We start from the raw sequence: 17,130 nt of genomic DNA on the forward strand, positions 1-17,130 counted from the left end.
TACGTAAAACCAAAACTAAATATGCATAAAGCTGATGCAATATCCAGGGGATGAAAGGTGAAGACACCATTTTGTGCAAGAGCCTCTGGCATTTTGCCACACTTCCAGCACTGTCCCTTTTGGTTTGCTGATTTTTTTTTTTTTTAATAAAACTTCTATAACTCATTCACACTTGGGGTCTGGGTCATTTATAACAATAGGCCATCTAATTAGATTATGTATTTGTAAAAAGCACAGTTGTTCTCAAAGTTATGTTTAAATTTATTTCAATTTACCAACTGCCTTAGATAAATTTGACATTTTAAGTACATTGGACAAACCTTCATTATTCCAAATAGATAAGTACTACAGATGCATAGATCCAAGGTTAGCCTTTTGTATTTTAAAAGCAAATAAAAATGTTTGTCTCTCCAAGAAATTTGCATTCATGCTACATATTTATTGATTCACAAAGGTAAGGAACCAGATTTATTTTTACCAGATCGCTTTCTTCAGCGTTAAGTCCCATTTGCATGAGGCTCATGTTACTTAGAAAAGTCCCAAACCAAAAATGTCCAGAAAATCCCACAAGCCTTTTGGGAACAATGAGGTCCAACAGAGAAAATGGTGAATGAGAATTAAACCAGCCAATGCATCATTCAGTGACTGCCTACATGCACTTGCATACACACACATCCCCTTTACTCCCTCAGCTCAACTGAGCTGGAGATGAAGAAAGAGCCAGGACCCACCCTTGCAGCAGCAGTGATGTGAGTGGTGTCAGCACTAGCAGATTGCTCAGTGCAAGCACAAATCCAGCTCCAGATGGCAGCCCACAGTCACAGGTACATTCTGCAAGGAATGATCACTGCTGCCCAAATGCCAGGTGAGCGAGCCATAATTTATGCAGAGTTCATTTACCTAATAAGGAAGCCTGCACTGATTAGAAGGTTACCCAGAACCACCAGGAGGAAACCTGAGTAAATCAGGACTTTGCCTACAGACATCCTAAAAGTGAGCATGCTGATTCAACAGCAACAGTGTGGCTGCATGAAAGACACAGGCAGATTAACACCTGGATTTAGATGGAACACTAAAATATCAAAAATTTTGAGACCTAAATATAGTCACTCTTAATCAATTACCTTCTTAAATGGTGCAAGAAGGAGCTGCCAAAAAAGCTTAAAAATATGTTCTATTTTGCTATTCTACCTGGATCTTCTCATTAGCTATGTGGCACTACCTGGAAATAGTGCCCAATGACATCACTTATAATCCATCCCCAAAGGACTAAGAACCAGGGCTCTTGCCTCAGCATTCCATTAACATTTGCCTCTAAAGTTCTGTCTCAGTTCTGAGCTTTGCAGGTTTAATGCACTTAGAAAACACTATCTTTGCCTTATGTATTCTGACTGAAGAACTGAAGAACACCTGCCCATGCCACACTGCTGTAATAACTCTGTACCTGTGAGCAAAATCTGCCACACTGAGATAGAGATACCCTCTGGTATCACACACTCCCAGCTACATACTGAAAGAATTCAATAGAAGGAAAAAAACTAAATCACAAAATAAACCCACAACTGCAAGCAAAAGGAAAGGAAGTGAACCTTTAAAAGAACAACACCAGAACACAGTCCACAAATCGATACAATAGTCCTTAAGTGTGTTCAAAGAGGGCAACAATAAGGACTAAGCACAGAATGTATAAAAGTAATTATAAACAAATCATAAAGGAGAGTGTGCTCTAGCTTGACTGAGTAGTAGTAAATGGCGCGAGTGAGATGTGCATGAGCCTGGGCTCTGAGGCAGTTCCTATGGATATTGCTAAGGTAACAAGCTATCCTACTTTCCAAGCTCAGAAGAAGGTATGGCTATGACACCAAGATGTAAGCAAATACTCTATGCAGAAAAAGCAGAAAACTTGTTTCCACAAATAATGAATTCTACATTACTCTACTATGAGCAAACCACTAAGTAGTGAAGTGTCCCATGGCCTAATGACAATGGAATAATCTCAAAAACTGACCAGAGCAGGAAATCTTGACTTGGCTCTCACATCAGTTACGTGAATTACTCAGATGATTGTTAAATTCTTTAACTGCAATTTTGATTTAGTTACTGTATCATGAACTGCAAAGTGTGCTAGAAACCTTCAAAACTTTGTTAAAACTCTAATTCCGAGACAAGAGGATGGCTACCCATAACCTGCAGGGAGAAGAAGGTATGTTAAAGTGAATTGTTTTTTGATCCCCCATCTGACACATGTTCATTTCTACTGAGTCTACAAGACCTTTACACCACCTTCAGTAGGTGTGAATAAATTACCACCCTACAAACAGCAGAGCTGTTCTTTCCCCAGAACTGTCAGGTGAAGATGCAGCTGTTAGACATTGATGAGATGTTTGGAGATAATTTCTGGAGGGAAAGGTTTTGACCCAGTTGTTTAAAATAAGTTTGTGCAGTGCATGATGTCTGATTGCTCAGAACACTGAGGACGAAGTATAAAAATCTGTAGCTCAGGTTCAGTTGGTAGCACTGAGCAGCAACCTATAAAACTTTGATTAAGACATCCAAAGACCTGAGAAACACAAATGAATCTAAGCAGAATCCTATACAGGACTCAAGTAAAGGTGGACATCTAATCCAAAGAACACAAATGAAGTGTCCTAGGCAGTTTTATTTGGAGCTGTGTTTCCAAATAAGAGTGACTCCTGAAACATTTATAAGGATCCCAGTCCTAGTGCACACAGTGCACATGGCAGATGAGTTTCTCAGGGAAGGGATACCCCTAGGACTGGCATGACTCCTGTCATGCAGCTTTGGATCAAGACAGCTCTAGGAGGTCATCTCAGAGCTCATACCAAGCATGCCTGAGGCTCTCAAGCCTTTTTAAGTAAAGCTTCCTGGATATCTAAAGCTCTCATTGAATGTATACTCAGAAATGCTTTGGGTTCTCCTGTCTGGCACTCCTCCATTCAGAGCTCTCCAGGACCTGCCAGGCAGACATGGCCATGTCCTGTGCCACGAGCACAGAGCACTGCCACAGCCGAGCTGTACCCGCAGGGTGACCCCAGGCACGCTCGCTCAGGGGCACAGCTGCACAGCTCCAGGTCTTGCTCCCTCTTGTTCAGCAGCACGCTGGTGCCACACAGCAATGCCTAACTTCCTGAGGCATGACTGATGATACATCCCTATCTTGACTTGAATTTGCAGTTCTTAGCCCCAGCCTAAAAGAACAGCTATCAGAGGGAACAAACCAGGCAGTTCTATTGTGTAGTGCAGTACAGCAGTCAGGTATCTTGGCACAGATGTACACGATTTACTACTAAAGAAAACGAGTGCACTGTCGTTCAACCTGACACATTTTCTTGAAAGCAGCATTTGTATGTGATTTTTCTTGGTCTGTATCAGCTTCACTATTTACACTAAAACTCTTTAAGGGAAAGCAATTTAATATTTGAAACACAACTGAGGCAATGAAATGCCATCCACTGAAACTCTTGTGTGGGCCTTAAATATAAAATACAGTAATAGTTCTTGGTTGCATTTTATCCACTCTCATTAGAGTAACAAAGACACACAAAGCTTTCTTGTCTGCTACCCCAGAGCAGTGTTTGGTTGTTGGCAGACTATTCTGGAGAAACATCCATTTCTCCAGCGAAAGGATTTTTTGAGTTCATGGTCATGTCCCGGCCCTTAACCCTAATGGACCAAGGACCTCATGGGTCTGGATTAGTTACAGAGCAGTACACTTATGGTGAAAAATTATTTACAAACCCAATAAAAACAAGTATCTACCTCAAGTATCATGTAGGAAAAACATCTGCCCCCCCTGCAAATCTATGTAACTTTATAATTTTATATTATTACAGTTTTCCTCACCTCCTCCTTCTGTTTAAAAACTGAATAGGATGCACAGAAAGAATTCACAGAATGCTGCTCAGCCTGCAGAGGGGAGAGGGGGTGTAGGCAGGCTGCTGTTACACTCACATTGGGAATAATGACCACCTTATGCACAGGCTGCACAGAAATTATGCAGCACTTGAGAGCTCGTTTCAAGTATTTCAAAGAGTCCATTGTTTTGCTGACTCCTCCCTCAATCCCACTGTCCCCCAACATTTTAATGAGATTAGAACATGACACAGAAAACTGCTGATGTGGATAAGCTGGTATCTCTCTTCCATCTCTAATATTAAAGATGTATTAAGTTTTTATTTCTTTTTCAAAGTGTTATTTATCTGAACACTGAGAGACAACCTCCAACTCCACCATATGCTTCTAAACAGCCATTTTGAATTTTGGCACTGAATCACAAATTACTCATGATCAATTATAAGATCCTGTGGATTTACCTCCTCACACAGAAGCATATTAATTTTCTTAAGTTTTATATAAAAAACACATGCACACACCATGTTAATTGTTTCTGCCCCAACTGCTTCCTCTCCAGTGGCCCAGTCTGTAAAGTGCCATAATTTAGTAATTCCATTTGTTTATATTACATACTATTCCTCTGAAGACACACCAGAGGTGGTTAAACAACCCCTCAGTTAAAAAAAAACTACAAAGGTTATACCCAACTCAAAAGATTTTGAGGGCAATAACAGTAAAATCCTCTGATTAATTAATTTCTCAAATCTGATACTGACTGAAAAATGCTGTTGACCTTAGGGGTGCTGAACCAGTCTCCAATTCTTCTGAAATTAGACCTGCTTGTACTGTGGTTTACATAGGGACTTCCTTTTTAATTACTTGGTTTCTGCTAGGATTATGAAATGTATTTGTTGTAACTGAAATGTAGTGCATTTACTTTAATTATTGATATTCTCATCTGTTTACTCAGGGCACTTGTACCCAGAGATTGCTGTAAAGCCTGGAAGTGTGCAATGGTAAGAGGGATGTTACTTTTGTCAGTTTGGAGGAAAAATATCACTCAGCTCAGAAGCACTGAACATTTACATAGAATTTCTTACTTACAAAGTCTGAATGCACCACAGAAATTTGCATTTGAGTTTGTTGTAAGCGAAGTGCCTCCAGTGAAGTCCTCACTAACCATACTGATCACACAGGTGTAGCTCCAGACTCTCTGGGAAGGCCATCAGCTCAATCCTACAGCAGCTCTTGCACCTGCCTGTTCACTGAACAGGAAGAGGAAGAAATGCCAACAGTAGCTCTGGCAAATGTGCAGATGATCAATGACACATTCCATTGCTAGCAGCAAAAACCAAAGACTAAGGAAGCTCCCAAGCTTCAGCAGCCCTGAATGCTAAAAGAAACCCCAAGTTGAAACCAGATTTTTCCAGCAAAAAAATTAATTTCTACAAGGGCCCATTGTAGTGCTATGTAGTTCTTGTTCACTTGAACAAAAGTTTCCAGCTCCCTGAATCACAGCTCCTGACCAGCCAGGGCACTCAAACTCAGAGGAAATCACCCTACACAATCCCACAGCCTTTCATGCTATTTGTTCCTTTCATATTAAAGCCATAAGAACTCAAGGATAAAAGCACAAAGATGAGTAAAACCAGCATCACCATGACTATTACTGTAATGGATAAACAAATATTTGCAAGTGCACACAGCCACTACAAAGCATGCCCTCAGCTTGGAAGAGTTCAGCTTTATCAGGTGCTCACAGAACAAGCAACTTCTTCCTATCCTGCCCCAGGTGCAGCTAACTGGTCTGTTCTGATCTTTACATCTTGAGCTACATTAAGAGTTAAATGCTTCACATATCCTAGTTAGAGAAATGAATAGCCCAAAATTCCATTTCATTGTATGCAAAAGGTGAGACCCACCTAGGCTTCCACCAGATGACACTGGCCTCCAATTTAACATCACCCTTCAGAACAGCAGGAGGCTAAAGCCCCAAAGATGTCAAATTTACACAAGTAACAAAGAATGTTCAGAATATCAGCTTAAGCATCACCTCACACCCTGTGTGGTACAGAAATACAAACATACTTTTCCAAAGACTGATCCACCTCAAACACCAAACTTTCCTGGATAAAAACCAGAAGTTGTTGTTCTGCACAGGGATTATGCTTGGAAGTGAAGCCTGCAGGGAGACCTGCAGGTTTTGAAAAGTCATGCTGAACAGTTTGCTACCTGAGCTGCTGGGGAACCAGCAGCAAGAGCTACCACCATTAGCTTATTTACTAATTCTCCAAAACATCACCAATCCAGGCAAACAGAAGGTGCCACAGGTACTAAAATAAGGAAAAAATATTTTTAAAAATCTTTCTGAGGAAAATGCCTTGTTATAAACAATTCCAGGTCCAGAATAATGAGATCATGCCTTCACAATAAAAATTCAATAAATAAGTCAGTTCTTCCGAAGAGGTAGTGTGCCAATCAAGCAAAAACCCTGTTACAGGGAAGAACTGCCAGCAGCACAAGTTATTTTAGCTGACATTACTTCAGAAAAAGCCCACCATTCACCATCTGCTCTGGCACAAATTCTGAAAGCTAAGAAAGTTTCCAACATCACTGATGAAAAGAAAGCAGTCAAGATGAAGAAGTTTTTGTTTTGCTGTTAAAAAGAACAAGCATCTAGGACAGCTCACATTTCAGCAAGAACAAACACAAAACATAAGTTTTGCACATTTCATTAAAATCATTACAGAGAATTACAGCAAGGCAGAGTGCAAGTGTAGGGAATATATGACAAACCAAAAAATTCTTCTACAAAGTTTGTATGAGAAACAGGTGGGAACTCCAAACAGTGGATCACTTTACACTGGAGGTAAGAACTGTAAGTTTTAAGGGAATCTGACCACAGCCCAGAAATACATTACTGGAAGCAAACACCACAGGAAAAATGGAGGAGCCATCATGTCAAGGAGAACAATGGCAAAAAAAGAAGCTTTCAAACGTGAGCATCCATCTGGAAATCAGAGGTTTGAAGTTTGAAGAGAGCCTCTAACCAAAAGCTACCTAGAACTCTTAATTCCTTTGAATTGTTTGATGAGTTCCTACAGGAATTACACCAATGCTACGAGGATAGCAGTGAGATCATGCAGGTGCATGAATTCCAATGCTATCCTCCATATTCCTATGATTTAGCCAATGAATATATTGCACTTTCCCATAAAACACCATGGGGAAGTAATTACTTTCCCATTTCCTCCCTAATTTTGTCCAGCCTTAAAAAAATATAAACTAACAAAACAAAAAAAAAAAAAAAAAAAAAAAAAAAAAAAAAAAAAAAAAAAAAAAAAAAAAAAAAAAAAAAAAAAAAAAAAAAAAAAACCACAAAGAAAAAAAAACTTGAGTAAAAGCAAAACATGAAACCTGGCAAGTGGCAGGAGATTAACTATTCTCCACAAAAATATGATCTGACATTAAGCGTTAGAACTGAGTGGTCCATCACTATGACAAAGTTTAGACAAAACAGATGAACATATTTAACAGATTTATTTCTCCCCCATCTGAAACACAAAGCCAGGATGTCACTGAAATTTATGAATGAGCTAAATATTGACGGTACCTTTTTAATAGTCTGGAAAATAAGGCTCCAAAAATCCCTCAGCAGTTATCTCTTAGACAAAAGCTGAGTAACAGATGGAGTTTTAATATTTCTCATGACACCAGATGATTCTTTATGTGCAGTCGTGCACTCTTAAACAGTTATTTTAAAAAATTCTGATTTATGTTAAAAAAAGGTTTACTTGTAATTTAATATCTATTATATTTTTCTTCCTAAATGGAAGAAACCAACAAGGACAGTTTAATAACCTCAAAACCCTAGGCAGTATGCTCAATACATGAGGTAGGATTCCTAGAACAAAAAACCTTACTTATTTTTATGATCTTAAAAAAAACATAAATTTTTAGATTTACTGTGCATCCCTTCACTTTTACAGATTTTACACTTACAAGCTTAAAACATTTCAATATTTCTGCTTTACTATAATCTTGATTTTCTCTTTCATTTCCTCCCCACAGAGCAATTTAAACAGAACCTATTTATTAACTCATTTCAAATCCCTACCCCTTGAAGCAGGTATCCCAGAGGAACCTGGGTTTGGTATAACAACACTTTGGTTCCTCATAATGCAGACCAAAATTCATGCAAAGTTTGAGAACACATCTTCAGACATAACAGATTATCTTTTTTCTTCATCCAACCAATTTCTGAATTCATCTAGAAATTACATTATTTACTGCTAAGTAGATTCTTTCCTTAAATATTCCCTTCCATTTTCTTTTACAGTATCCTAAGTCACGAGGAGTTGGGAATGAAAGACTTGGGAAAGGACTTTTGTCAAACAAAAAACCTTTGAATGTTTTTCAGAAATTTCTACTCAAGATCCTATTTTATGTTCAAATAAGAAGTGAAAACTAGAAGTAGTGCATGGATTTAGGAGTGTTTAGTGCTGTCTATTCATCACATTTACATAGGTATGCAGCTGGCAAAAACCTTAAGGAAGGCACTACAGCAGTTTTCTAGCACCTGTCATAATTACCATCAAATCAAAATAGCATTTATGGGAGAGCATTCAACCCACTTGCACAAAAGCAGACAAACATTGGCCAAAGAAAGGAGAATCTGTTTGAGGGTCTCTCCTTCTCATCTGTGAACGCTTCAGTTCCCACTGACAGCACTGTACAGCCAGACAACAGAAGTCCATCTCACCAGGCTAGAAAGCTTTAACAGTAATGCTGAGGTCTAACTCTTCCACCACCAAAAAAATTTATTTTATTAAATGCAGAGTGGGAAACAGAGCACTACTCCAAAACCCAGGTTTATTACTTCAGTTTTCTGAGTATATTTCCATCACTTTTGATTAAGATCACTTATGTAATTTCCAGACACACCTAAGGTCAGCAAAAACCTGGGTATGTTGAGTACAACAGAAAAAGGCTGCACCTCAAGAAGCCTTCCCGGTACACCACACTTTTTTACTGCAGACAAACAAATCCCTGGGGCACAGACCTCTAGAACACGCAGATCAAACAAAACACATTTTGGCTTTTCATAGACAAGAACTTTCACCAATTGTTACTCAGTCTACGTGACCTTCCAGAGCCTAGGCCAGGAGGACAAGCTCTCTCCATCTCCAAACATACATTGTATATATGTTTACAATCATGTCTCTAAAACATATTTAAGCCAAGGCTTCCCACTCACCGTCACAGACTTCAGAGTCATCCCGTGGTAGGTGCCCATGGTGTCAATCTTGAAGCCTTCCGTTTCTGCAAAGAGAAAGAAGCTTCTGTAAATCCTTGTGAGCACAGCAGGGTCTTGTCTGAATGGACAACACTGAATCTCTCTGGAGTCCTTTTGTCAAAGGACACATCTTGCTGGGGTGGTGGTTTAGGTTCTGTTCCCAGTACAACACCTGGGTAGTCACTAGGAAATCTGCTTTCTTTAGACAGAGTTCAGTTTGATATTGCTGCTCTCTCTAACCATTTCACATGTCTTATATCTGAATTAGTACAGAAAGCTACTATGCCATTATTTGCTAACTATCAAAACTTTTATTTGCTACCTGAGTAGCTTCTAAATAGTACTCCTCCTCCTGCATGGAATAATTGGAAGCACTTCAGAGAAAGGCTATAAACCTAAATCTTTGTGAGAATATGTTACAACTTGCATGTGGTCTCAGACATTCTCCTCACTGCAAGACTGAGAAGCCCCATTCATATTCCCAGAATACATTATAATGCAACGTATTCAACTTGCATTAATGGAAAAGTATACCTAAGAAACCAATTTACATGCCAACTAGAAAAGTGTGGCCATTTTAGCTTGATAAATTCACTTCTGGAGTGCTGAAGAGTAACATTGTCATATGATACAGAGGACAGAATCTGCATAAATGCACAATACCAGACTAAAGGTTATAAAAAGGGGCGTTCTTAGGGTGGGTTTTTAAAATTAATTTTAATTAGATTGAATTTATGCTAGGTGCCAGAAGCCTGCAACTGCCCAATAACTAAACCTGCTGTCAGAAGCCTATTTGCTTTTGAAGACTCCTTCCCTGTCCCCTTGTTCTCAACTTTAAGATCAAACTAAGCTCCTCAATAGTGCCACCAGGACTGGCAAGAAAAGCCTTTTCCTTTTGTAAATTCCCTAGCCTCATGCATCTACCATCAACTGATCCCATCACATAACCATCCATCCAATTACTACCTAAAATTGCATGATAATCACCACTCAAACCATGACAAACAAGCATTTCTCTACATCTAAGCAATTCTGGGCTATTTCAACTAGACTTGGGTAAAGGTAACTGATACTGTGCAGAAACAGCTACTTGGAAATGGTATGTTTTTGTCATTTCTTACACCCCCTTCATTTTGTGCACCTGCCCAAAATCATGATAGACAAAGAAATAAGGCAGAACCAAAGCATGGCTCCTACCCGATTCTAAAAAAAGTCCAAGATTAATACTGAATTTTCAAAACCATTAAGAGCTTCTTGCTCTCATCATGAGTAAATTAACTTAAACTGAAACCCAGACACCCTGAAAGCAACTGACATGATCTCAGAAACATCTGTGGCTGCTCATCCTTTCTTCCTTAGATGAGGAAGATCATCAGGCACTCAAATGAAATGAGGCCAAAAAGTTTCCCAGATTTAAGAACTCTCCAGTGCCTATAAAAAGATACTCCAGAGTTTGGAACATATCATACTCCTCTCACCACAGAGACAGCTATCTACTTACTGAAAAGTTTGAGCTTTCACCTTTTCCCCCTGACTCCCTCAATTATGCCACCAGACCTGCCACCTACTACCAAACCAAGATGCCCCATGTCACTGACCATGTTTTGTTTTACAGTCACCTCAGTTCCAGCTGTTCTTCAGCTTCACTTCTCAAGGCCACCCCTCCCCTTCTGCCAGATTAACATTTCTGAGCTACAGACATAACTCTGAGAAAGTAAAATGCAGGTACAGACACACATGAATCCAGTCCTTCCTGCTTTAAAAAAAAACAAAAACAAAACAAAAAAATCACACAAAAAAAACCCCAAAGAAAGCTAGCCTCCCTATAAAAATTGATATCTATATAAACTGAGAGGCATTCCCACCTTTCCCCTCAACCCCAAGCTATAACCATGCCTTGAGTCTTAGCTCAGAGGTCACACCACTGAACTTGAGCTGTGGATGGTCAAGATGTGACTGCACAAACACTTCATGGAGAACAGGTTGCTCTGTGACTATATAGGTCACTGCTGCAGGGCAGGGAGCACGTTAATATTTCAGGTGGTGCCTGGAGCCTTGTAGAATACTCGGTAGCTCTCCCTAAGTTGAAAGGATGCTTTTGCTGACTTGGAGTGGTGTAAATCAGAGATGTTTAATCTAGGCTGACAGTTGTTTGTGAATTTCAGAACATCATCCACCAGAAGAACGTTTATCCTTTCCAGACTGACCTACTAGGGGTTCCTCATGCCTGTGACACAGAGCATTTCCAACTATTTTGCTTAGATATTCTTTCCAAAGAATACAGACACCCCATAACAAGACCAGCACAGCACCATCCTCTGTTGTGCCTGGCCTGCTGTGGCTTCTTTTCTCTCTGCACAAATCCTGACTTGGTAATTAGTTCTCCATGATTGTTCCCTGTCTCCATCAGCATTGCAAAGGGAATAAAGGCCCAAAGAGCCAGCAGCACAGTTAGAAACTAAATCAAAGGGGAGAGAGGCACCTGGCAGGGAACAAATCTCTGCTCAACTGCCACTGGTTTTGCAAAAGTCTTCTCAAGTCTCTCATAAAATCTGTCCTGATTCATTTAATGAGCCACGAGAGCCACAAACCACAGCTCTGGCACTCATCAGCTTCCTGCTCCCAGCCCTGTCCTGACCCTTCTTTCTAGCAGAAGTAACAAACTTGGATGAAGAGCCACTTGTTGCCTCCAGCAAACCCCAGTTTCCTGCCTGATTCCCAGCAGCCACACAGGGCCCCCAGTACTATTTAGAAGCCACTCAGGTAGCAAACAAAACAGTTCTGATAATTAGCAAATAATCACACAGTAGCTTTCTGCACTAACTCAAATATAAGACGTGTGAAGTGGTCAGTGTAGGTACCCACCCACATTCCTGCAAACAGCCAGTGCAGCCTCTACAAGAGCTACGGCAGGGCCCATGCTCTGCTGTCTGCAGTAGGGTGGGACCAGTAGAAGAAAGCACCTCCCAAACTGCCCAGCAGCTCCCCAGCTCCCTGCCTCAAACTCTCCAGCAACTGGTGAAGCACATTTCAGCATCTCCAGCTCCCAGAGGGGGACAGCACCCCCCTGAAGCAGGAACAGCAGTGACACATTTGTCAGAACACAGCTTTATTGATGCGATCCTCTCACACACACCATGTGCTGTTGTACCTGCCGGCCAATCACTTCTCTTACAGAAATAAACACTGCCAGAAGCACGAGCCCTGCCCCTTGCACGTCTGCACCATTTTGTTAGGTCTCAGTAGTTTGTACATTTGGGCACATCCAGCAGCACCCTCAGCTGCACTCACTGTGCACAGCCTGGGCAAAGCAGGGAACAAATGTTTCCAGGTCAGGGACTCCACAATTCCAGCTTCATTCCCACTTCAAAAATTGCTGAGGGTGTCAGCCAGGTTAATGCCGTAAAGATATTCAAGGAGCAGGCCATTATCCGAGGCCAGGGTCTGCCCCCGACACAGCTGCTCAAAAGCAGACCTGGGATACAAGAGGAACCACGGGCCACAGGGAAGAGGAGCAGAAGAGGGAGAGACCCCAGGCCATGCCCCCAGCACCAGCAGCACAAACGCTGTGCCACACCCTGCAGGAACACAAAAGCTTCTCCTCTCCCTCCCAAAGCAGCTCCAACCTGTGCTGCTGAGTCACGCACCAGCAGGGAGCTGAAATGGTAATACTTGGCCAAGAATTAGTTTATAACTCCAGCTTCAAAATCACAGCTTCACTGGTGGATAGAAGCAGTTAAAATGATAAAGCATCGACTAAGAAAAGGGTATTTAAAGAAAAAGAGCCTCATAAATAAAGGTACCATGATGGTATGACTTTGGACATTTGTTTTTAAGTTTGGAATTAGATGCAGAACAACTATTAAAAGCCTTATTGAGGGTCGTGTATACACTGAGACTTTTCAATATAATCACTACAAAGTTATGACACACATTTCCTTTAGGCATAGAGCAGTCCATATTAAATGCTTCAATCACAGGTCTAACACTAAGGACTGAAGAATGCAAGCAAAGCCCAACAATAATTTTGTCATGAAAACGTGTACTGCAACCTTTTCTTTGCCAAATAGAATCAATTTTAGAAATACATGCATTGTTAGAAACACCAACATCAACAGATGCCTTAAAACTACATCTCGAGAGACTAAACATAATAACTAGAACTGAATAAACAACTCTAATGCTTCAGAAACACAACCTATAACCACGGGTTTTTTTTCTTCTTCACTCTCTGCCTATATTATGGTCACAGTTTGTCAGTTCCACAACCTAAAGACGGTAAAAGAACCATAAACATTTCCAGTGTAGTTCATCACAAGTTACCTTTCCAGCATCCCCATGCATCAATCTGAGCACCTTCTCTTATTTAAAATAATTAGACCCGGAAATGAAAATAGGCACCCTAATACATCAGCTTTTTGGACTGATGATATTCTCCATCAGCATTTGGGTGCATGTTCCATTTCCTTGCATATAAGTATTAATGCTCAGGGTGCCTTGCATTTGCTTAAAGCCACTGCTCCACATCCATCTAGGTCACCCTGCACTTTGATTCTGCACCTTCTGCAGCTCCAGTCATCCAATCCAACTACAGACTTGAGCTCTGATACATTACCAAAAGAATAAATGCTTGAAAAAGACTCAAATTAACCTGAATTTCTAGAAGGAAGTCAAGGGAAATAAAAACAGAACCAAGTATCATGTCTCAGACTCTGAAGAGCTGAATTGGTTTGAATAAGACTGAATAACCACTTCTTTTTTCAGCTGTGTACTCTTCAAGCCCCAGATAGCAACACTCTGCATACTGCCTGGAAATGATTCACTACCCCACTTCACAGCCCCAGTAATTTAATCCCTGACACCAAATGTCACTCTGCATGAGACTTTACTGAGCACTCCTTTACAGTACTGCATCCTAACAAGTAAGTTTCACACCTAAATTTCCAAGTTACACTAATTACTTTACAAATTCTCTGTACAGTTCATATATAACAGCTCTGTAATAATCTTACCAGTAATTAACACCAACATCTTAAGTTTCTCACAGTAATTTATGTGTATTGTAAAAGCAATTTATGTGTACTTTCCAGCACAGAAATGAATGTGCAGTGTTGGAAGTTTTTAAACTATTTTGTCACACCAAGCCAGAAAATTTAGATTGACCACATTCTTTTTCCACATGTGCATCTCTTGCACATACTTTCTGTTAATAAAAAAAAATAAAAAAAAATCACATAAATCTTAAAGTGAATGCAACAAATGAAAGTTTAACCAGTCAAACTAAGTCTAACCAGTAAAACTTCAGAACCTTTTTTCTCCTGCTACCAATTCTACTCTCCTGTGTAAAAGGATAGCACACAATTTAAAACAAAATAACTTATAATGAGAAATGCCTTATAAAGAAACTTTCTTAACAATGTACACAAGAGAGAAACAAAATGTTGTGGTCCAGAGTCACCTCAAATATAATAACTTCACAGTCCCCTGTTCCCTGGGCTTAGCACTTAGGACTGACAAACTTCTGGAAAATGGCAGCTGTGTCTGAAAATCCAGTAAAAATGTAAGATGACAATAGCAGGGAGTCAATAGTAAATTTTCCTGAAAGAAACACTTGAACACAGTCAGGAAAATTCTTTTCACCATTACAGTGAAATCACACAGCAAGACTCTCTGATTTACTTTAAGCAGGACTGAATATTGCTGGAGGTTTTGGGGGTTTTTTGTTTTATTTTGGGGGGAGTAGTAACAATTGGCTGCTACTATGTTTAAACTTTGAGAACAACAGGAACCCTCCTGAAATAAGCCTTAAAGACCTGACCTTGGAGCAGCACAGGGAAATTTGACTTTGCCATCCATATTGAGAGATGTGGGTCACAAAAATGTTACATCTGCAAGACTACCATCCCAGCACTACTGCACACTTGGAAATTACAGAACAAGCATGTGAAAAAATCTTCTGAGGTAAAGCCACCCAAGAAAATGGGGGGAAAAGACAGTATAACATCCAAGACATATATATCAATAATGTATATTTAAATATCAAACATTAAGGCACACAGGAGAGAACACAAAATAAGCTCCTCAAATGGCATTTGAGCACAGGATTTCTAAATCCTGAACAAGATTTTAAAATTATATTGCTCAAGAAGGTATGACAAATTGCACTTTGGAAAAATTTCTCCAGTTGTAAAGATGCACATTAATAAAGTATAAAAAAACACTCAATAAGTAATACAAAGGAAAGGAATAGGACTACCAAGGTAAAAGCAGAGGAAGTGTAGCACAGGATGGAGCTCTATGCTGTTGAAGAGAAGATACCATCACTAACTGCCAGCATGAAAGAAAAGCCAAAGCAACAGCCAAGGAACAGCACCCAAGGGAAGTGCCTGCCAGCAGTTCACCTCCTCACCCCCAAAACATCTGAGCAGCTGGGCAGGATGGGTGCACTGCCAAGCCACGTGTTTTCCACTTTCCATGTGGAAACATCCAGGATGTGCAATTCCTACTGCAAACAACATTCCAATGCATCATGGAACATGAAGGATGTCAAAGGGAAGGTTTCTCTGTCCAGCCTGACCAAAGCTGCAGGATCAAGATCCTCCTGGACAAAAGGTGACCAAGCCCTGCCCCTGGCTGCTGAGCAGTGCCACTGAATGCACCTGGAACTCACTGTTTGCTCTTCAGGAACAGCACAATCACCACCCCCTCACACTGACTGTTAAACCACTCTAGCAGCAAAGCATGGCCCATCTGGCATGAAATTTTAAGTTAGTCTACCAGAGAGGCATCCTGATACATTGCATCAGAAATAATGATCCACCACAAGAAGTAGAGAAATTTGGCTGCAACTCAACAGTTTACTTAATGCATGTTAAAATTCCTAAATTTACTCTCTTAGCTCTACAAGCTTTGAATTTCTTATGCTAAGGACAAGACAGCTAATGGAAAAACTCTCTATTAAAGCCCACAAATATTCGAAGAAAAACAGTTCACCTCTTTGCTGCCTAAACTTTAAACACTGTAGTATCATACAAAACTGAATATAGGCAATATGCCACAATCCTGCTGCAACTAGAAGAGGACTACTGTGAACCCTTCCTAGGATTTCAATACCTCTGAGGAAAGAGCAAACAGGTGAGACACAAAGAATAAAGCCAAGAGACACTGCCCTTTGGCTTTGTTTCTGTCTTTAGCCAAGCCCACCACTGTGCCCATTGATAGAAGCACCACACCATCCTGCCTTCCACAGTTTGCAGCCAACACAGGCAGTCAGAGAGGGCAAGGTGTGGAAAGCCTTCAGAAATCTGTAGGATTCAGCTTTATCATAGGTGTTATCCACCATCACTAAATAAATGTGGATACAATGGCATAAAGACTGCAAGTTATTATCCTTTGAACTTAATTATCTTTCTTTTCCTTCAGAATTCTTTCCCCAAAGTCCCAATACTGCAACCTTTCCATAAACAAGTGGAATTCCAAGTTCTTACTAGACTTATTGTAAAAAAAGAGTTTAATGAAAAAGAAACCCCTTATTTTATTTTTATTGATGACTTTTCTGCTTGTAGTCACACTTCTACACTGAATATTTGGGAGCCACAGCTTCATTTTGAGGACAACTAAATTAAAAATCCCATAAGGAACTTGTGACAGAGCTGCAAGTGATGTGCATCATTCAGTTTTAAGAAAATAACATAATCTGTGCATTAATGCCTAATTATGACAGGAAAACCACTTGTACTCAGAGTTCCAGCTAGACTACAATTTAAAAGTTAATGGTTTTACAATAGAATACTCTAGAAGTAAATGAGATCTTCGCTATTTTTTGAAGTTAATTTGAAGCCAAAGAAGATCTCAAATATCTCTAGGTCCTCTCCTAAGAAATCCAGATGTTAATTACTAATTCTGTGTAACTTCCGTAAGTGATGTACCAATACCTTTTATAAGTCAATCTCATGTTTAAAATACCTTCTTTCCAACAC

General features: G+C 40.0%; 1 protein-coding gene across 2 annotated transcripts in view; it reads right to left on the reverse strand.

Annotated features, from left to right (window-relative positions):
* Nucleotides 1-17,130, reverse strand: part of CDC73 (cell division cycle 73) — a 102,443-nt gene that overhangs the window by 62,658 nt on the left and 22,655 nt on the right. For both annotated transcript variants that reach the window (XM_041420643.1, XM_041420644.1), the window contains exon 10: nucleotides 9,113-9,177. In XM_041420643.1, coding sequence (XP_041276577.1) covers nucleotides 9,113-9,177 — 65 coding nt within the window. The remainder of the gene's footprint in view (nucleotides 1-9,112; nucleotides 9,178-17,130) is intronic.

Source organism: Onychostruthus taczanowskii, unplaced genomic scaffold (genome assembly GCF_017590055.1).
Source record: "Onychostruthus taczanowskii isolate IOZ18803 unplaced genomic scaffold, ASM1759005v1 scaffold65, whole genome shotgun sequence".
Lineage (NCBI taxonomy): Eukaryota > Metazoa > Chordata > Aves > Passeriformes > Passeridae > Onychostruthus > Onychostruthus taczanowskii.